Source organism: Macaca thibetana, chromosome 2, assembly GCF_024542745.1.
Source record: "Macaca thibetana thibetana isolate TM-01 chromosome 2, ASM2454274v1, whole genome shotgun sequence".
Lineage (NCBI taxonomy): Eukaryota > Metazoa > Chordata > Mammalia > Primates > Cercopithecidae > Macaca > Macaca thibetana.
This window is the reverse complement of record NC_065579.1, coordinates 35,290,910-35,312,471: the sequence shown is the minus strand read 5'-3', so window position 1 is coordinate 35,312,471 and position 21,562 is coordinate 35,290,910. Positions and strand designations below refer to the sequence as shown.

The 21,562-nt window shown below is 38.0% G+C and overlaps 2 protein-coding genes across 3 annotated transcripts in view; one reads left to right on the top strand and one right to left on the bottom strand.

The window, feature by feature from the left end:
- ACAD11 (acyl-CoA dehydrogenase family member 11) overlaps positions 1-21,562 on the top strand; it is a 97,979-nt gene that overhangs the window by 38,052 nt on the left and 38,365 nt on the right. The window contains exons 11-13 of the mRNA XM_050779595.1: positions 89-227; positions 10,796-10,903; positions 12,995-13,093. Of these exons, the coding sequence (XP_050635552.1) occupies positions 89-227; positions 10,796-10,903; positions 12,995-13,093 (346 nt within the window). The remainder of the gene's footprint in view (positions 1-88; positions 228-10,795; positions 10,904-12,994; positions 13,094-21,562) is intronic.
- Positions 13,677-19,968, bottom strand: ACKR4 (atypical chemokine receptor 4). Of its 2 annotated transcripts, none has more exons than XM_050779651.1 (2): positions 19,249-19,968; positions 13,677-15,927 (listed from the first exon to the last, which is right to left on the bottom strand). In XM_050779651.1, exon 2 carries the CDS (start codon positions 15,916-15,918, stop codon positions 14,866-14,868), a length of 1,053 nt encoding a protein of 350 aa, XP_050635608.1. In that variant the 5' UTR covers positions 15,919-15,927; positions 19,249-19,968; the 3' UTR covers positions 13,677-14,865. The 2 variants fall into 2 exon arrangements, with proteins under 2 accessions (XP_050635608.1, XP_050635609.1); XM_050779652.1 differs by having other exon boundaries at positions 14,785-15,927; positions 19,905-19,968.

Below are 21,562 nucleotides of genomic sequence, written 5' to 3'. Positions count from 1 at the left end.
GTCATAAATACCAATATTTTAAAAAGAAATAAACTAGTGTGAGTCCTGGTAAATTATGGTCACTCTAGCGTGTTCATCACTTTGACAGGAAATGGCTAAAGCCGAGGGTCTCTGGAACTTGTTTTTGCCGGCTGTCAGCGGTCTCAGCAACGTGGACTATGCCTTGATTGCTGAAGAAACAGGAAAATGCTTTTTTGCTCCAGATGTCTTTAACTGCCAAGCACCAGGTTACTACATTAATTGAAAACAGATTTTTTTCTAATATTTTGATCAGTGTTTAAAATTTCTATCTAAGAATGTGTTTTTATACAAAGTTATTGACTTACGAATTTGGCTATAATTTTATTTTTCAGTTACTTTGATTTAAATGTAAGAAATGGATTTGAAATTTTCATTGGACTATTCTTTTGTTAAATATCATTACAATTAAGAGTATTGGTGAAAAACATTAGCCACCAAAGGGATTGGTCATGTAAGGATCTCAGTTTCCTGATTGGGAATTGGATATTTCTATTACTAGTTGGAATGGATAGAGAGTTTCAGATCTTTTGGTTAGCCTCACTGTTCATTCACCAAATGAATAAACCATTCGTTTACCAATTATTTACTGATTACCTACTATGTCCCAGGCAGTGTTCTGTGTTCTTGCAATGATATATCAGTGAATAAAATACACAGAGATGCCTTCCTTCAAGGATCTAGTTGACATACAAAGAGACAAAAATAAATAATAATTATAATAAGTAAACTTCAAACTTATGTAATAAGTTTGAAGATGAAAAGTGCTTTGGGAAAAAACCAGCAGAATAGGGGAGCTCTGAAATTGGAAGTACAGGGAATATGGGTTACATTTTTAAATAGAATGGTCAGGATAGGCCTCATTGAGAAAAATGACATTTGATAATAACTTGTATAAGGTGATTGCTTGAGTTAGCCATGCTGTTATATGGGGAAAGAGTTTTTATAGCAGAGGGAACAGAAAAGGCAAGAGTGTAATTGATGTATTCCAGTAATAACCAGAGAGGCCAGTGTGGCCAGGAAAATAATAGGCAAAGAGATCAGAGAGGTAAGGGCGTCATATTTTGAGCTTTATAGGGCAAATAAGAGGGGCTTATACCTTCATTGAAAGGATGAGCCAATGGGAATTTTGAGCAGATTAGTGATAAGTTGTAACTTCAGTTTTGAAAGGATCACCTTGACTGCTATGTTGAGAATTGACCAAAGGAGGGTAAGAGGGAAGCAGAGAGTCCGTGGCAATAATTCCGGTGAGAGATAATGGTGGTTTAGACTGGGGTGGTAGTAGTGCAGTGGGTGATAAGTAGCAGGATTCTAAATATATTTTAAAGGCAGAGCCATGAGGATATCCTGATTGGATATGGGGTATTAATGGAAGAGTCAAGGATGCCTCCAAGGATTTTGAGGTGAACATCAAATTGAAAAGATGAAGGAAGGAGGCCAATTTTTAAAAAAGTAAAATGAAAGGAGTAAACCTGGAATGTAGTCTGTAGGAGGTATCTTAAAACCTGGATTTGCAGAAGAACCACCTAAGGAACTTTTGAAAAATCTAGATTCCCAGCGTCCATCCCTAGAGATTCTGATTCAGTATATCTAGGGTAGACCCTGGGAATATATATATTTTTTTCAAATTACTCTGATTATCCTAATGCTACCAATCAAGGACTAGCACTTGATTTGTGGTAGGATGATTATGGTACAATATCCAATGGCAGGCCCATCCCTGTACAAGATATACCTCAGTATTGCCTTTTGTGTTTATATATGGCCCTGGTGCTAAAGCTCTACCAAAAACAAGTTAATGTAGGCTGCCAGAAAGAGGTATATAAGGCAATACTGGACTTCTGAGACAAAATGCAGTCTGGATTTTCCACACTGGACTTTGTCTCATTTCTTTGGCATCGTTAAAATAGTTTGTAGAGTTCTGATAATGGTTGAACTTGTCCCTGAAATGATTTTCTCTTTTCCAAACACTGATTTATCAAATTACTGCTGTACTACATTGTATTCCGATAATAAGCTACTCTAAAAGTAAAATCTATTCACAGAGCTTCTAAAGATTTCGTCTCAACTGTGTAAGGCTATTACATCATTCTACATAGGTAGCATGATTTTGTGGAAAGGGAACTGAATGCTAATTTTTGATTGCTACTCATAGTAAGAAATATATTTTATATTTTATATTGTGATCCAATTTGTAGAATATATAGGTATATGTATATGTTCAGAATGGATGGATGGATGGATGGATGAATGGATAGATGTATATTATTGAAACAGAAGTTTCACAAAACAAGAGTTTCTCTTACTACATGCAAGTGCATTTGGATGTTTTCCACTGAGTCTAATCTAATGCATTATATTTTGTTCTATTAAGTTTTTTAGAGAATGCTAGCTATATTCCATTAAGTTGATTTCATAGTGCACTAATGGATCATAATATGAAAAATAATGCTACCAAAGACTTCTTTTGCAGATGGAGCTCTGCCACTGTTTTATTATTTGACCTGTTAACTCACTTTTCACTAGATGGTCATGGATTTTTCTCTAGCATTAAAATTTCATGAGTCCATCAGTTGTACTGCCTTTATGAGATAACTAAATTGCTGAAATTTTAAAATTGGACAGAGATTTGATTTGACTAAGAAATGATGAGCAAGTCTCCTAAGCAAGCAAGTTGTGTAAAACTATAAATAGAAAACTAGGCATTTTCTCTTTGTGGTAGAGATACCATGAAGGCCTTAAGCATTGTGTTTTGGGTCATTTCCAAAGCAGATGAAGAAGGCAATACAATTGATGTTGAGTAAATACTTCAAGAGGTTTCTTAAGTATAAAAGATGAATTTCTACTTAAGTCACCCAGATCATTTCCCAAATAGTTATAAAACATATGGGAAACATACATAGTCTTCCAGTTTGCCCTTTTTTCCCCCTTCAATAAGTCATACAATATTGTGTATTGGAATGTTGAAAATAGCAACTTTAATTCTAAAGCTATTACTAGAAAATTTGGGGGCCTTTGGGCTGATATTTGTTTATATACTTTAAGTTCTGGGATACATGCACAGAACGTGCAGGTTTGTTACATAGGTATACATGTGCCATGGGGGTTTGCTGTCATCTACATTAGGTGTTTTTCTTAATGCTATCTCTCCCCTAGCCCCTTACCTTGCGACAGGCGCTGATATGTGATGTTCCCCTCCCTGTGTCCATGTGTTCTCATTGTTCAACTCCCACTTATGAGTGAGAACATGCAGTCTGTGGTTTTCTGTTCCTGTATTAGTTTGCTGAAAATGATGGTTTCCAGCTTCATCCATGTCCCTGCAAAGGACAGGAACTCATCCGTTTTTTATGGCTGCATAGTATTCCATGGTGTGTATGTGCCACATTTTCTTTATCCAGTTTATCATTGATGGGGATTTGGGTTGGTTCCAAGTCTTTGCTATTGTAAATAGTGCTGCAATAAACATACATGTGCATGTGTGTTTATGGTAGAATGATTTATAATCCTTTGGGTATATATCCAGTAATGGGATCGCTGGGTCAAATGGTTCTAGATCTTTGAGGAATCGCCACACTGTCTTCCGTAATGGTTGAACTAATTTACACTCCCACCAACAGTGTAAAAGCTTTCCTATTTCTCCACATCCTCTCCAGCATCTATTGTTTCCTAACTTTTTGATGATCACCATTCTAACTGGTGTGAGATGGTATCTCATTGTGGTTTTGATTTGCATTTCTCTAATGACCAGTGATGATTAGCTTTTTTTCATATGTTTGTTGGCCACATAAATGTCTGCTTTGGAGAAGTGTCTGTTCATATCCTTTGCCCACTTTTTGATGGATGGGGTTTTTTGTTTTTTTCTTGTAAATTTGTCTAAGTTCTTTGTAGATTCTGGATATTAGCTCTTTGTCAGATGGATGGATTGCAAAAATTTTCTCCCGTTCTGCAGGTGGCCTTTTCACTCTGGTGATAGTTTCTTTTGCTGTGCAGAAGCTCTTTCATTTAATTAGATCCCATTTGTCTATTCTGGCTTTTGTTACCATTGCTTTTGGTATTTTAGTCATGAAGTCTTTGCCCATGCCTATGTACTGAATGGTATTGCCTAGGTTTTCTTCTAGGGTTTTTGTCGTTTTAGGTCTTACATTTAAGTTTTTAATCCATCTTGAGTTATTTTTTGTATAAAGTGCAAGGAAGGGATCCAGTTTCTGCTTTCTGCATGTGGCTAGCCAGTTTTCCCAACACCATTTATTAAATAGGAAATCCTTCCCACATTGCTTGTTTTTGTCAGGTTTGTCAAAGATCAGATGGTTGTAGACATGTGGTGTTATTTCTGAGGCCTCTGTTCTGTTCCATCGGTCTATATATCTATTTTGGTACCAGGACCATGCTGTTTTTGTTACTGTAGCCTTGTAGTATAGTTTGAAGTCAGGTAACATGATGCCTCCAGCTTTGTTCTTTTTGCTTAGGATTGTCTTGACTATATGGGCTCTTTTTTGGTTCCATATGAAATTTAAAGTAGTTTTTCTTCTAATTCTGTGAAGAAAGTCAATGGTAGCTTGATGGGGATGGCATTCAATCTGTAAATTACTTTGGGCAGTGTGGCCATTTTCATGATATTGATTCTTCCTATCCATGAGCATGGAATGTTTTTCCATTTGGTTGTGTCCTCTCGTATTTCCTTGAGCAGTGGTTTGCAGTTCTCCTTGAAGAGGTCCTTCACATCCCTTATAAGTTGGATTCTTAGGTATTTTATTCTCTAACAATTGTGAATGGGAGTTCACTCAAGATTTGGCTCTCTGTTTGTCTATTATTGGTATATAGGAATGCTTGTGATTTTTGCACATTGATTTTTTATCCTGAGACTTCGATGAAGTTGCTTATCAGCTTAAGGAGATTTGGGGCTGAGACGATGGGGTTTTCTTTTTTCTTTCTTCCTTTTTTTTTTTTTTTTTTTTTTTGAGACGAGTCTCACTCTTCTCGCCCAAGCTGGAGTGTAGTGGCGCAATCTTGGCTCACTGCAACCTCCACCTCCCAGGTTCAAGCAATTCTCCTGCCTCAGCCTCCTGAGTAGCTGGGATCACAGGCGCCTCCCACCATGCCCAGCTAATTTTTGTACTTTTAGTAGAGACATGGTTTTGCCATGTTGACCAGGCTGGTCTCAAGCTCCAGACCTCAGGTGATCCATCCGCCTTGGCCTCCCAAAGTGCTGGGATTACAGGTATGATCCACTGCGCCTGGCCGATGATGGAGTTTTCTAGATATACAATCATGTCATCTGCAAACAGGGACAATTTTACTTCCTCTCTTCCTATTCAAATACTCTTTATTTCTTTCTCTTGCCTGATTGCCCTGGCCAGAACTTCCAATACTATGTTGAATAGGAATGGTGAGAGAGGGCACCCTTGTCTTGTGCCAGTTTTCAAAGGGAATGCTTCCAGCTTTTGCCCATTCAATATGATATTGGCTGTGGGTTTGTCATAAATAGCTCTTATTATTTTGAGATATGTTCTATCAATACCTAGTTTATTGAGAGTTTTTTGCATGAAGGGGTGTTGAATTTTATCAAAGGCCTTTTCTGCATCTGTTGAGACAATCATGTGGTTTTTGTCATTGGTTCTGTTTATGTGATGGATTACATTGATTGATTTGCATATGTTGAACCAGTCTTGGATCCCAGGGATGAAGCCAACTTGATTGTGGTGTATAAGCTTTTAGATGTGCTGCTGGATTCGGTTTGCCAGTATTTTATCGAGGATTTTCACATCGATGTTCATCAGGGATATTGGCCTGAAATTTTCTTTTTTTGTTGTGTCTCTGCCAGGTTTTGGTATCAGGATGATACTGGCCTCATAAAATGAGTTAAGGAGGAGTCCTTCTTTTTGTATTGTTTGGAATAGTTTCAGAAGTAATGGTACCAGCTCTTCTTTGTTCCTCTGGTAGAAATCAACTGTGAATCCGTCTGGTCCTGGGCTTTTTTTTTTTTTTTTTTTTTTTTTGGAGACGGAATCTCGCTGTGTCGCCCAGGCTGGAGTACAGTGGTCGGATCTCAGCTCACTGCAAGCTCCGCCTCCCGGGTTTACACCATTCTCTTGCCTCAGCCTCCCGAGTAGCTGGGACTATAGGCACTCCCCACCTAGCCCGGCTAGTTTTTTGTATTTTTTAGTAGAGACGGGGTTTCACCGCGTTAGCCAGGATGGTCTTGATCTCCTGACCTCGTGATCCGCCCTTCTAGGCCTCCCAAAGTGCTGGGATTACAGGCTTGAGCTACCACGCCTGGCCGCCCTGGGGTTTTTTTGGTTGGTAGGCTATTAATTACTGCCTCAATTTCAGACCTTGTTATTGGTCTATTCAGGGATTTGACTTCTTTTTGGTTTAATCTTGGGAAAGTATATGTGTCCAGGAGTTTATTTCTTCTAGATTTTCTAGTTTATTTGCATAGAGGTATTTATAGTGTTCTCTGATGGTAGTTTGTGTTTCTGTGGGATCAGTGGTGATATCCTCTTTATTATTTTTTATTGGGTCTATTTGATTCTTCTCTTCTTTATTAGTCTGGCTAGTGGTCTATTTAGTTAATCTTTTCAAAAAACCAGCTCCCGGATTCATTTGTTTTTTGAAGGGTTTTTCTTGTCTCTATCTTCTTCAGTTCTGCTCTGATCTTAGTTATTTCTTGTCTTCTGCTAGCTTTTGAATTTGTGTGACTTGCTTCTCTAGTTATTTTAATTGTGATGTTAGCATGTCAATTTTAAATCTTTCCCGCTTTCTCCTGTGGGCATTTAGTGCTAAAAATTTCCTTCTAAATACTGCTTTAGCTGTGTCCCAGAGATTCTGGTACATTGTGTCTTTGTTCTTATCAGTTTCAAATAACTTATTTATTTCTGCCTTAATTTCATTATTTACCCAGTAGTCATTCAGGAGCAGGTTGTTCAGTTACCATATAGATGTGCGGTTTTAAGTGAGTTTCTTAATCCTGAGTTCTAGTTTGATTGCACTGTGGTCTGAGAGACTTTTTTTATGATTTCAATTCTTTTGCATTTTCTGAGGAGTGTTTTACTTCCAATTATGTGGTCAATTTTAGAATAAGTGCAATGTGGTGCTGAGAAGGATGTATATTCTCTTAATTTGGGGTGGTGAGTTCTGTAGATGACTATTAGGTTAGCTTGGTCCAGAGCTGAGTTCAAGTCCTGAATATCCTTGTTAATTTTCTGTCTCGTTGATCTGTCTAATATTGACAGTGGAGTGTTAAAGTCTCCCACTATTATTGTGTGGCAGTCTAAGTCTCTGTAGTCTCTAAGAACTTGCTTTATGAATCTGGGTGCTCCTGTTTTGGGTTCATATATATTTAGGATAGTTAGCTCTTCTTGTTGCATTGATCCCTTTATCATTATGTAATGCCCTTCTTTGTCTTTTTTTTTTTTTTTAATCTTTACTGGTTTAAAGTCTGTTTTATTAGAAACTAGGATTGCAACCCCTGCTTTTTTTGTTTTGCTTTCCATTTTCTTGGTAAATCTTCCTCCATCCCTTTATTTTGAGCCTATGTGTGTCTGTGCATGTGAGATGGGGCTCCTGAATACAGCACACCAATGGGTCTTGACTGTTTATCCAATTTGCCAGTTTGTGTCTTTTAATTGGGGCATTTAACCCATTTACATTTAAGGTTAATATTGTTATATGTGAATTTGATCCTGTCATTATAAAGCTAGCTGGTTATTTTGCTTGTTAGTTGATGCAGTTTCTTTATAGTGTCGATGGTCTTTACAATTTGATATGTTTTTGAAGTGGCTAGTACCCATTTTTGCTTTGCATATTTAGTGCTTCCTTCAGGAGCTGTTGTAAGACAGGCCTGGTGGTGACAAAATCTCTCCCAGCATTTGCTTGTCTGTAAAGGATTTTATTTTTCCTTCTCTTATGAAGTTTAGTTTGGCTGGATATGAAATTCTGAGTTAAAAATTTCTTTCCTTTAAGAATGTTGAATATTGGCCGCCACTCTTTTCTGGCTTGTAGGGTTTCTGCAGAGAGATCTACTGTTAGTCTGATGGGCTTCCTTTTGTGGGTAACCTGACCTTTCTCTCTGGCTGCCCCTCACATTTTTTCTTTCATGTCAACTTTGGTGAATCTGACCTTGGTGTCTTGGGGTTGCTCTTCTTGAGGAGTATCTTTGTGGTGTTCTCTGTATTTCGTGAATTTGAATGTTGGCCTGTCTTGCTAGGTTGGGGAAGTTCTCCTGGATAATATCCTGAAGAGTGTTTTCCAACTTGGTTCCATTCTCCCCATCACTTTTAGGTACACCAGTCAAACCTAGGTTTGGTCTTTTCACATCATCCCATATTTCCTGGAGGCTTTGTTCATTCCTTTTCATTCTTTTTTCTCTAATCTTGTCTTCATGCTTTATTTCATTAAGTTGATCTTCAGTCTCTAATATCCTTTCTTTCGCTTGATTGATTCAGCTATTGATACTTGTGTATACTTCACAAAGTTCTCGCACTGTTTTTCAGCTCCATCAGGTCATTTATGGTCTTCTCTAAACTGGTTATTTTAGTTAGCCAGTCGTGTAACCTTTTGTCAAGGTTCTTAGGTTCCTTGCATTGGGTTAGCACATGCTCCTTTAGCTCAGAGGAGTTTGTTATTACCCACCTTCTGAAGCCTACTTCTGTCAATTCGTCAAACTCATTCTCCGTCCAGTTTTGTTCCCTTGCTGGCGAGGGGTTGTGATCCTTTGGAGGAGAAGAGGCCTTCTGTTTTTTGGAATTTTCAGCCTTTTTGCACTGGTTTTTCCTCATCTTCATGGATTTATCTACCTTTGATCTTTGATGTTGGTGACCTTCAGATGGAGTTTTTGTATAGGCATCCTTTTTGTTGTTCATGCTATTCCTTTCTGTTTGTTAGTTTTCCTTCTGAGTCAGGCCACTCTGCTGCAGGTCTGCTGGAGTTTGCTGGAGGTTCACTCCCAACCCCATTTGCCTGGATATCACCAGTGGAGGCTGCAGAACAGCAAAGATTGCTTTCTGTTCCTTCCTCTGGAAGCTTCGTCCCTGAGGGGCACCTACCACATACCAGCCAGAGCTCTCCTGTATGAAGTGTATGTCGACCCCTGTTGGGAGGTGTCTCCCCATCAGGAGGCACGGGGGTCAGGGACCCACTTGAGGAGGCAGTCTGTCCCTTAGCAGAGCTAAAGCGCTGTGCTGGGAGATCCGCTGCTCTCTTCAGTGCCGGCAGGCAGGAATGTTGAAGTCTGCTGAAACTGTGCCCGCAGCCACCCTTCTTCCCCCCAGGTCCTCTGTCCCCAGGAGATAGGAGTTTCATATATAAGCCCCTGACTGGGGCTACTGCCTTTCTTTTAGAGATGGCCTGCCCGTAAAGGAGGAATCTAGAGAGCTGGTCTGATATCTTTTAATGGGGAATAATTTTTCTTTCTGGTGTAGTTTATCCACGTTTTTTGTTGTTGTTGTTGTTTTTGTTTTTTGTGTTTTTTTTTTTTTCCAATCCATAAATGATAACTTTGTAAGCTTTTTGGAAGAAACTGATAATTTTTGGAAATTCTGAATTCAATATTTACCTTATTTGTACTATAATACGTAACAGTGAGTTTAAAACAGCCAAAGAAAACAAACAATGAGCTTCATGAATTATAACTCAGGACTTATTTTCTCCCTCAGTCAAAAAGAATGTTCAGCTGTGTTAATCTAGAAGGAATTTTGTTAATGTTGATATAATGTTGGCTCTGTTAGGAGTCCCTGAACAGAGTGCAGACATCTTGAGAGATTTAACTTACACAACTCAATTTTCATAAGCATTTCAGTAACTATCCTTAAAGTCATTGTAAATGTTAATATGAAAATTGTTTTCTCAAAATCTTCTGAATAATCAACACTCAAGGAAAAGATTTTAGACAGTATTTTAAGAAATTTGACAGGAATGGAAAATCAGAGGAAGCCATCTAGAAAATTTTACTCCATGGCAGACATGAAGAATTCTTTGTTAGCCAAGGGCGATACTACAGTGCATCATGTACTATAAACAATAAATCCTCCAAGGGTCAGAGAGGGTCTTTAAAGTTCTCTACTGCCATTTTCTTTCCAGGGCGGGGATTCTCTCTTTATCATCCTTGAGAATTATCAAGTATTTTCTAGGTAGTATGGGGTACATAAAAGTAAGAGCAATGTTAGAGGTAAATAGAAATAATTGTTATGTGAGTTCAGAGGAAGGAGGTGTTACTGACTGGGTAATCAGAGATTCTTTGCAGAGGAGGTGGCTCATAAGCAGGAGTTTACTTGTGAAGGACAGGGAGAATTTCACTAGAGAAAAAGCCTGACCCAAGCAAATATGTGGAAATTAGAAAGCATAGGGTGTGTTTGAAGAACAGCAGATAGAATTAAGGGCTGGAGTCTCAGTAGGACATGCAATGTTAATTGTTCTCCGGGAGCATTGCAATCACTTCTAGCAGGGCATATTTGCAATACAGCAGGCAAGGTTTAGGCCAGTAAATTGTTTCCTTCAGTTCTAATTGAGTTAGACGTCATTAGTGCCATTCTTCATTGGGATGAACTGATGAAGAGTCTGTGATTCAGAAAAAGTTGCATAAATATGTACCAAATACCATGTACTTGTAAATATTTATGACATGCTGTCAGTGTAAATTATACTTACTATATGTTTCAAAACATTTTTGTTTGCAAACATTTGCTTTAAAAAGATGCATTTCTCTACTCTCTATATAAAGTTGTGGATTTCATATTGATAAATTTTCAAATGCAAAACAAATACTCCTTCTTATGTATAGACACAGGGAACATGGAGGTTCTGCACCTGTATGGAAGTGAGGAACAGAAGAAACAGTGGCTTGAGCCTCTTCTTCAAGGGAACATTACCTCTTGCTTCTGTATGACAGGTAAATGCCAATCACCATTCTCTCCTTTGTAGTCAGTCATCCTGGAGTTATTATGGATGAGCTGCAGAAATATAGGATGTGGTTCTGTGTTTCAGTCAAATTTGCTGTTGGCCAAAAATATGAGTATGTTTATTTTGAGCCTGTTATTAAATTTTGGCATTTTCAAATGTTCAGAAAAATATTATCCTCTCCTTTGTTAGAATATCAGATGGTGTTCTCTAGTAGCCTCCTACAGCATTAGCAGCAGAGTAAACTTAGTTTCACAATCTTTTGATGTCATTACTAAAATTGCTGTCTATGAGTATTTAAGATCTTCTTTGCTGTTATGTATGAAATATCTATTTTTGTGATAATTTTGTATTGATACTTACAAAATATTAAACTCTTCCATAAACTCAGAAAAATAGAACTTTCACCAGTACTGGACATATGGCTCAAATTATAATCCTGTGGGAAAATAAAGGAACATATTAATAAAAACAGATTTAATATCATTTGTACATAGGAAGCATCAAGAACGCTTCAGTAGAAAAAAAAAATCATTGTTTTGTGATTTAGTTTAGAATTAAACCAAATTTTGCTTGGCCATGATTTTTAAGTGCTTTCAATAATGGCCAGATTTTATTGTTTTGTATAACATTGTATACATTTATACAGTACTCCTCTTTTATCTGAAGGGGATACATTCTATGACCCCCAGTGGGTGTCTGAAAACTGGGGATAGTCCTGAACCTTATTTAGACTATGTTTTTTCTTATACATATGTACCTATGATACAGTTTAATCTATAAATTAGGCATAGTAAGACATTAATAATAACTAATAATAGAATAGAACAATTATAACAATACTCAGAATGGTACACTATTTAAAAATTATGAATTGTTTACTTCTGGAATTTTTCATTTAATATTTTTGGAATGCAACTGGCCTCTCATAACTGAAACCTCAGCAAAGCTACAGATAACAGGGGACTACTATAATAGCAGAACTGATCTCCATTTAAATCAGTAATAGGCATTTATTGAATACCAACAGTGTGATGTATTGTCTACAAAGCACTAGGTGGGGGTTACAAAATAAGTAGAATACACAACCCTCTTTCTTTTTTTTTTTTTTTTTTTTTTTTTTTGAGACGGAGTCTCGCTGTGTCGCCCAGGCTGGAGTACAGTGGCCGGATCTCAGCTCACCGCAAGCCCCACCTCCCGGGTTTACGCCATTCTCCTGCCTCAGCCTCCCGAGTAGCTGGGACTACAGGCGCCCGCCACCTCGCCCAGCTAGTTTTTTGTATTAGTAGAGACGGGGTTTCACCGTGTTAGCCAGGATGGTCTCGATCTCCTGACCTCGTGATCCGCCCGTCTCGGCCTCCCAAAGTGCTGGGATTACAGGCTTGAGCCACCGCGCCCGGCCACACAACCCTCTTTCTGAAAAAAAAAAAGAGTCTTAAGTTTTAGAAACAGAACACATGGAATATCTGAAGGACTCATTTAAAGGGGTGTCGTATTAACAAGTGCAGATTGCTATGATTGAGAGCTAGACAGTTCTGAAGTGCCATGCAGTAAAGCGGTTGTCTAAGGGTGTCCCATGGAGGACTTTCTGAAGACCTTAAGTGTTGAACAGGCTTTAAAGAATGCAAAGTATGTAAATCAGTAAAAGCATTCATGATGGAATTTGCAAGGCACATTAGAAATTGCTTAAGACGGTAAACTATATGGGAGGAATCTGTCTTGCCCATCAATATTTAGTACATTATGTCCATTGTGAGAAGTAGAAAACAATACGTTTACTACATTTGCTGATTGGAGAAAGGAGTGGGTTGTATCCCAAGTCATATATCAATGAGGAAGCCAAAAATACAATTCAAATTACTGATCCCCAATGTTCAATATACTTCATTCATTCACTCATTCTTCCAGTGCACATTTATTGAATACCTACTGTGTGTAGGTTATGGGAAAAGCTGGGTGGCATGGGGAATGATAGGACGTTGAAAAAGATAAAGATGCCTTTGTTTTTAAAGTTTCCATATCCTTATCTAAGCCTACTGATGATATCTGCCTATCTGTAAATTCAGCTCTTGTTTATTTATAGAACCTGATGTAGCTTCAAGTGATGCCACAAATATTGAATGCAGCATCCAACGAGATGAAGATAGCTATGTAATTAATGGCAAGAAATGGTGGAGCAGTGGTGAGTGTTCAGCCTAATTTTTTCATCTAACTGACTGATCCTTTGTGCCAGATGCTATGCTAGAATAATTCTATGATACATAGTGATCAGTTTCATGATCATAATTCTTTAAATTCTTCATGTGTAGGCCAGGCACGCTGTGTCACACCTGTAATCCCAGCACTTTGGGAGGCTGAGGTGGGTTGATCACCTAAGGTCAGGAGTTCGAGACCAACCTGGCCAACATGGTGAACCCCTGTCTCCACTAAAAATACAAAAATTAGCCAGGTGTGGTGGCAGGCATCTGTAATCTCAGCTACTCGGGAGGGGAGGCTGAGGCAGGAGTCTCGCTTGACCCTGGGTGGTGGAAGTTGATGTGTGCTGAGATGGCACCACTGCACTTCACCCTGGGCAACAAGAGCGAAACACTGTCTCAAAAAAATGAAAAATTAATTAATTCTGCATGTGAAAGCATTTTCAAACTTAGAAATAGTGGTTGAGAGACAAAGGAATTTTAAAGTAACATATGCTGGTTAGGTGATGTTTAAGAGCAGAAAACGGCATTTTTTGTAGTTTTAGAGATAAAATTCATTAGTGCCTACTATTTTTGACCAATGTAATTGCTAGCAAAATTTAATTTTAGTAGGAGCATATCACATGGATTATAATAATTTACAGCAAAGATTTTTTTAAAAGATAAGTTGTGCATGTTATTAATATAATTTATTGTGGTATATATTTTTATTACTCAAAAATAAAGTGTTTAAATGGAAATAGGACATTTTATGCATGGGATAATATACTTTTTAGTCAATCGGCAGTGATAGACTCATATAAATGGATGAGTTCTTTAGGAGGTTAAGAAATTGGAACCCAGATGAAAATGATAATCTGAGGATTACACCTAGACTATACATGGTAACTCTAACATTTGTCATGATAACCAGTTAGTACTAAGAAAGTTGACATCATAGAGTCAGATTGTCTTTAGGAACTTACCAGAAATGTTTTGAAAAGAATCAGAAAAGCTTATTATAGTTTTTTTTTTTTTAATTTCTTTTTTGGAGGAGGTGGGTTTTATAAAATTACTTACAAACTAAAAAAAAAAACCAGGAAAAAAGATACGAGTTCTGCTGCATACTTATTCAAGTACTAAAATTATGCAGGGAAATTGTTCTTGTATTAAAACTCAGATAATTAAAAATATTTATGAATGCCTTTTAACATGACCCTCTTTAATAATCTGTTTTAGATAGCCTAACTTATAGCATAGTAAGTTTGTTTTTTTAACTTTTATTTTGAAATTATTATAAATTCACAGGAAGTTACAAAGATGGTACAGAGTGGCCCTGGGTACCCTTCACCCAGTTTCCCTCAACGGTTTCATCTTACATAATTATACTATAATGTCAAAACCAGGAAATTGAAATTGGTACAATGTGTATATACAGTTCTGTGTCATTTTATCACTTGTGTAGATTTGTATAACCACCACTGCAACCAAGACAAAAAATTATCACCTCAAAGCTCTTCTTCTTTATAGCAGAGTGTTCTTATTCACTTATGCCTGTTACTATTATTTTCCTTTGTTCATTTTAATTATCATGTTTTGTACATTTATTATCTTGTTTCCTCTTCTTGGCTTTTATTTCTCCCCCTTCTCCCAACCCATTCTTTATTGTAAGTTGCGACCACAGCATTTGAGATTTAAGTTTCAGAATAATGCAAATGTTTTATTTGAGGGGGAAGCATCATTCATATGTATCCAAGCAAAAGGCAGAGCAGTTTTATCTTTAAATGCTAAAAGTACTGGTTGGCTCTGTAGGACCCTCAGAATCAAAACGAAACTCCTCCACACTTTGTCTCTGTCTTCTCCAGGACCCATATTTCTTGGCCACTTTCATAATGTAGTTTTTGAAAGATGCTCCCATAAAAACATAAAGGATTGGGTTGAGGCAGCTGTGAAAGAGTGCGATGCTTTCTGTGATTTGGATGGCAATGTCCATGCGTTTGCTCATGTTGCAGTTGGTGATCAGGGAGTAGATGATGTCTATGGCTCGGCAGAACTTGACAATGTTATAAGGCAGCTGAGTGACAATGAAAACTAGAACCACTGTGAGCAGAACTTTTAGGGGTCGAGATATTTTAATGTTTGGCATCTTCATGAGTGTCCTTGCAGTGATAAAGTAGCACACCCCCATAATAAGAAAGGGTACTACAAATCCAATGCAGATTTCTAGCATTTGAATCGATGCTTTCATTGATGTTCCTAGGTAGTGGGGAAAAATGGGAATGCACCTAGCATTGTCATTTACTGTATAAAAAACCAGCTGGGGTATGCTCAGCAAGATGGCAGCCATCCAGACACAGAAACAGATGACCCAGCATGGTTTTCCCACTGCTGATTGGCTGGGGCCTTTAGTTACTGCCACGTATCTGTCTATGCTGATACAAGCCAGAAACTGCATTCCAGAGACAAAGTTTAGTGTGTACAAGGCTGAAGTTATTTTGCACATTATTTTCCCTAAAACCCACCCATGAACTGCATTAACAGCCCAAAAAGGCAGAGTGAATAGAAGGAGTAAATCTGCCACAGCCAAATTCAGGATGTACACATCTGTTTTGGTTCTCTGTTTCTTGTAATAGGCATAAATTGCCACTACCGTGGAATTGCCTGCAAGTCCAATGACAAAAGCTATTGTGAGGAATACAGGGAGGAAAACTTTTGCAAATTCTCTGACGTCTTCTTTGATACAGATCAATTCATATTGACTGTAGTCATAAGTGCCATTCGTTTCATTTTCCTCATAATAATAATCTGTTGACTGGTTCTGTTCCAAAGCCATGGCTCCAATCTAGATGGCAAACAGAATACAGGATAGATATTTGTCTAAATATGCTTAAAAGGAAACAGTTTTTTATCAAGCTGTTTTGTTCTTTCCCTAGAGTATAGCCTGTTGCTGTAACATATGTGAGCCTGAATCTAGCACTCTTTGAAATGCTTTAATGGGAGCCACATTGGAATATGACCCCAAGATTAGTTACTCAAACTTTGCTTGTACAATTCTGTGTGAAAGAACTGGGATTTGCACAGGGCAATAAACATAATGCCCTGGAGAATTTTCTTAATCATTAAATCCTAAATAAAAGTGAAGACTTTTATGTAAAAATGATTTTTAAAATATGAAAATTTAATTAGATTTTAACTAAAAAGAATAAATAGTGTTATAATCTTTACATACATAATTTTGTGAATCTTAAAAGTATATCTACAACAAATTGAATAAAAATGAAAATAGTAAATTACTTGGTTTATTTAATTAAATTTTTGATTTTGATGTTATTTATAAATTTAATTTAAATAAGTTAAATAGCCGGGCGCGGTGGCTCACGCCTGTAATCCCAGCACTTTGGGAGGCCGAGGCGGGCGGATCACAAGGTCAGGAGATCGAGACCACGGTGAAACCCCGTCTCTACTAAAAATACAAAAAATTAGCCGGGCGCGGTTGTGGGCGCCTGTAGTCCCAGCTACTCGGGAGGCTGAGGCAGGAGAATGGCGTGAACCCGGGAGGCGGAGCTTGCAGTGAGCCGAGATCGCGCCACTGCACTCCAGCCTGGGCGACAGAGCGAGACTCCGTCTCAAAAAAAAAAAAAAAAAAAATAAGTTAAATAAATTCTCTCAGCATTTGTACTAGTTGCCTTTTATAAAACAAGATCTCCTTTAGCCATCTTCCCTCCAAAACTGGTCACTACTTGCTTATTTTATACTGTTTTTAAGTAGCACCACTATCCTCTAGTCATCTAAACTGTGAGCCTGCTTCATTCTTGTCTTCTCTCTTACCTTCATCCCTGATTCCCTATCAGTTCCTAAGTTCTGATTCTGCCTTCCAAATAGGTCTTGAATCTGTCTTCTCTTAATCTGCATTCTTCCACACATTTGCACAATTTAGCTATTATGTTTCTCACCTAGCCTACTGCAATATCTTTCTTTTTTAATATTTAAGTTTTAATTTTTTTTTTTCCTTTTGAGATGGAGTCTCATTCTGTTGCCCAGGCTAGAGTGCAGTGGCGCAGTCTCAGCTACTGCAACCTCCGCCTCCCGGGTTCATGTGATTCTCCTGCTCTCGAGTAGCTGGGATTATAGGCACACACCACCATGCCTGGCTAATTTTTTCTATTTTTAGTAGAGATGGGGTTTCACTATGTTGGCCAGACTGGTCTTGAACTCCTGACCTCGTGATCCACCTGCCTCGGCCTCCCAAAGTGCTGGAATTACAGGTGTGAGCCACCGAGCCTGGCCTATTTTTAAATTTTAATCCATTGATTGATTGATTGATTGTTATAAGACTGTTTAACTTTTGTATTTTTGATGGAGACGGGGTTTTACCAGGTTGCAAAGGCTGGTCTCAAACTCCTGGGCTCAGCAATCTACCTGCCTTGGTCTCGCAAAGTGTTGGGGTAACAGACATGAGCCACCGCACCTGACCAAGCAGTATCTTTCTAACTGATACCCTGTTGTTACTCCTCCTCAATACCTCCTTGTCAAAAACGTTTTTCCTGTTTCCACCGGAGTATTTGATCTCTGAATTGCCAGTCTGCCTCTCCTCTGTTTTGTTCCTCATCTGGAAGACACATCTCTTCACCTGAAAGCCACAATCCAAGCTCCTAAACATAACACCCAAGGCTCCCTTCATAATGCAGTGCCATCCCTGGCTCCTGCCACCTCTCCCTACTCTGTGTCCTACGCAGCAGTGGGCTGGCACCCACCATGCAGCAGCATCTGTCTACATCATTGCTCATTCTGTTCCTTTATCTACCATACGATTTCCTGCCCTTCCCTGGAAGGGCCAATTCCTACTCAATTAACGCAGATGCCACCTCCCCAGAAGACTTTCCTGATGTATTAGCAATCTCTACATACCTCTCAGAGAACTGATCCATTCTATGGAAAGGATGCATTTCCCATACTACCTTGTTCCTCTAGGTTTTAAGTTCCTCAAAGCATGACCTGTTTGATTTGTGTTTGTAAATAGAATCTTGTTAATGTGCCTGGCACAAAGTAGCTTCTCAGTAAATATTTGTCAAATTAAAGGTTTTGCCAACAGATATAAAGCTGTTACTCTAGAATGGATAGATAGTATGCCAGCAATCTTCTATGTCAACATTGTTATTGCACTGTGTTGGCTACTAGCACCCCGTAGTATTAAGATAAGCTTGCACAGAATTCATAAGTTTTGGAATGTATGGAATGTATAAAATAATGACTTTCAGTGTTTTTACTATAGTGCTGAATTTTGTTTTCCTTTTTCTTTAGACTTTCTATCTTCCTTGGGTTGTTTTTGTCCTTTTAAGTATCTCAAATATTCTTATAGAACCAATAATGAAAATATTATTTCTAAAACAGTGGGCCAACTTATAGTACATTTTCAAAAGAACATTCTTACGTTTGCTAACTTTTTTTTGAATGAATATAGCAAAGAAAAGAAGGCTGTGAAGAAAGATACCACATAGCAGAATTGCTTTCATTATGTAAAAACCAGGTGCCCACTTTTTTAAATGACTCTTTTGATCATTAAGGTTAGTTAAAAAGTTCCAATCTGGAAGACTACTCTGGTCTTCATGTTCTTATGCATTAATTATTAACACAATATGAACCTTGTTCTTCCTTTCTCTTTCATAAGAAAATCTTGAACCTGATGATAAGGAATAATATGGCCAAGTATTATAATATATTAAGGAAGGGAATTTTTAAGTAAGAATTAATCTTACTAAAAATGTGAGTAAAAAAGAGTAGAAATGGAATTATTTGCAGAAGTGATCCTTCTGGCAGATATATAGACACACTTTTAAGTGTCTTTGTAATTACTATTAGAACAAAAAAAAATCAGTACTTGTAAAAGAAAGTGGAAAAAAGTGGTATAACAAAACCTATTTTCTCCTTAACAAAATTTTACCAACAAGTAATGGTATTTAAAATCATATTTTCTTCTTGCTATATTAAGATTTTCATTTAAGTTTAAAGTGTACAGCTGTTTTCAAGTAACTTTTTTTTTGTTTTACAAGTAAGCATTTAAACTTTTATGCATCAAGACGCCCTCTATATAAGTAAATATACAAGGTCTTTGGGCTTAAAAAACATATTCAAGTCAGAATGAGAAAAGAAATAAAGTACCAACCTGTTGCAGTCGACAGAGAGGAGCAGTCTTGAGTACAGAGTGTAAAATCAAATGACCTAACTCCAGCTACTTTTGTTTTCACTTTACACCCCGCCTTTATCTCGTATCCAAGAAGGCTTTCCTGAAATTTAACCTTGTGAGCACTTGATCTTTTATTTCCTGTAAAACCATCTGTGAAGTTACATTCAACTTCTTAAGTGGTTTAGGTTACAAATTTGAAAAACATCCATCTTTTTTCAAAAACTACAGACCTTTCCAATTTCCACTTAGTTAAAGGGGACAAGAAAGTGCCTGCAGCTGAGCTACTGACTGCTGAAGCAGAGGGAGAATCCACCTGAGGGCATCTAGGCAGCACTTGTAGGTAGCATCTAGAGAAATACTCTCTAAAGTTATTTTGCCTAAGAAAGAAAGCAAATATGATTTTAACCAAGGAAAATATCTTTTTGAAGACTAAACTATCAAAGATTAAATTATAAGTAATCATTAGGTATTTGCAATAGAATTTAACATTTTTATGCCACTTCATTTAATATTTAACTATTAGACTCCTCCTGGCTTCACTGTACTTCCTCTATCCTTGTCCCAGACTATTTTCCCATGGCTTTAAACTCTCTTGCTTTCTTGTTACCTTTTTTTCCCAAAGCTAGAATACGAACCTTCAAAATCCTTCAGTCTGGGAGACTGTTTATTTTTTCCACATTTCCACACACATAAGTTAGAGAAAGAAGAGACATTTGTGCCGATTTGGCCCTCATCGTCTATTTGAGCTTGGCTGTCCTCAAATTTGCATGGCAGTTATCTATTTTTTCATGCAAGGCCAGGCTCAGTCTCCACCTGCAGAAATTATTTTAGACCCATGCCATTTTTTCTTTTCTTTAAAAAAAAAAAAAAAAAAAACTTTTAAGTTCAGGGGTACACATGCAGGTTTGTTACACAGGTAAGCATGTATCATGGGAGTTTGTTGTGCAGATTATTTTATCACCCAGGTGTTAAGGCTAGTACCCCTTAGTTATTTTTCTTGATCCTCTTTCTCCTACCACCCTCTACTCTTTGATAGGCCCCGGTGTGTTCCTCTCCATGTGTCCATGTGTTCTCATCATTTAGCTCCCACTTATAAGTGAGAATATGCAGTATTTGGCTTTCTGTTCCTGTGTTATTTTGCTAAGGATAATGGCCTCCAGCTCCATCCACGTGCCTGCAAAGGACATAATCTCAGGCCGGGCGCGGTGGCTCAAGCCTGTAATCCCAGCACTTTGGGAGGCCGAGACGGGCGGATCACGAGGTCAGGAGATCGAGACCATTCTGGCTAACACGGTGAAACCCCGTCTCTACTAAAAATACAAAAAACTAGCCGGGCGAGGTGGCGGGCGCCTGTAGTCCCAGCTACTCGGGAGGCTGAGGCAGGAGAATGGCGTGAACCCGGGAGGCGGAGCTTGCAGTGAGCTGAGATCCGGCCACTGCACTCCAGCCCGGGCTGCAGAGACTCCGTCTCAAAAAAAAAAAAAAAAAAAAAAAGAACATAATCTCATTTTTTATGGCTGCATAGTATTCCATGCTGTATATGTACCACGTTTTCTTTGTCCAGTCTATCATTGATGGGTATTTAGGTTGATTCCATGTCTTTGCTATTGTGCATAGTGCAGCAATGAACATAGGCATGCATGTGTCTTTATAAGAGAATAATTTACATTCCTTTGGGTATATACCCAGTAATGGAATTATTGGCTCGAATGATATTTCTGTCTTTTGTTTGAGGAATTGCCACACTGTTTTCTACAATGATTGAACTAATTTACGCCCCCACCAACAGTTTATAAGTGCTCCTTTTTCTTCACAACCTCACCAGCATCTGTAATTTTTTGAGTTTTTAGTAATAGCCATTCTGACTGGTGTGAGATGGTATCTAATTGTGATTTTGATTTGCATTTCTCTCATGATCAGTGATGTTTAGCTTTTTTTCATATGATTGTTAGTGGTATGTATGTCTTCTTTTGAGAAGTGTCTGTTCACAATCCTTTGCCCACTTTTTAATAGGGTTGTTTTTTAAATGTAAATTTAAATTTCTTATAGATGCTGGATATTAGACCTTTGTCAGATGCATAGTTTGCAAAGATTTTCTCCCATTCTGTAGGTTGTCTGTTTACTCTGTTGATAGTTTCTTTTGCAGTGCAGAAGCTCTTCAGTTTAATTAGGTTCCATTTGCCAATTTTTGCTTCTACTGCAATTGCTTCGTCATGAATTCTCATAGTAGCCTACAAGATCCTACAGGGTCTGCCTCCATCCCTCATTGTCTCTCTGACCTCATTTCACACTA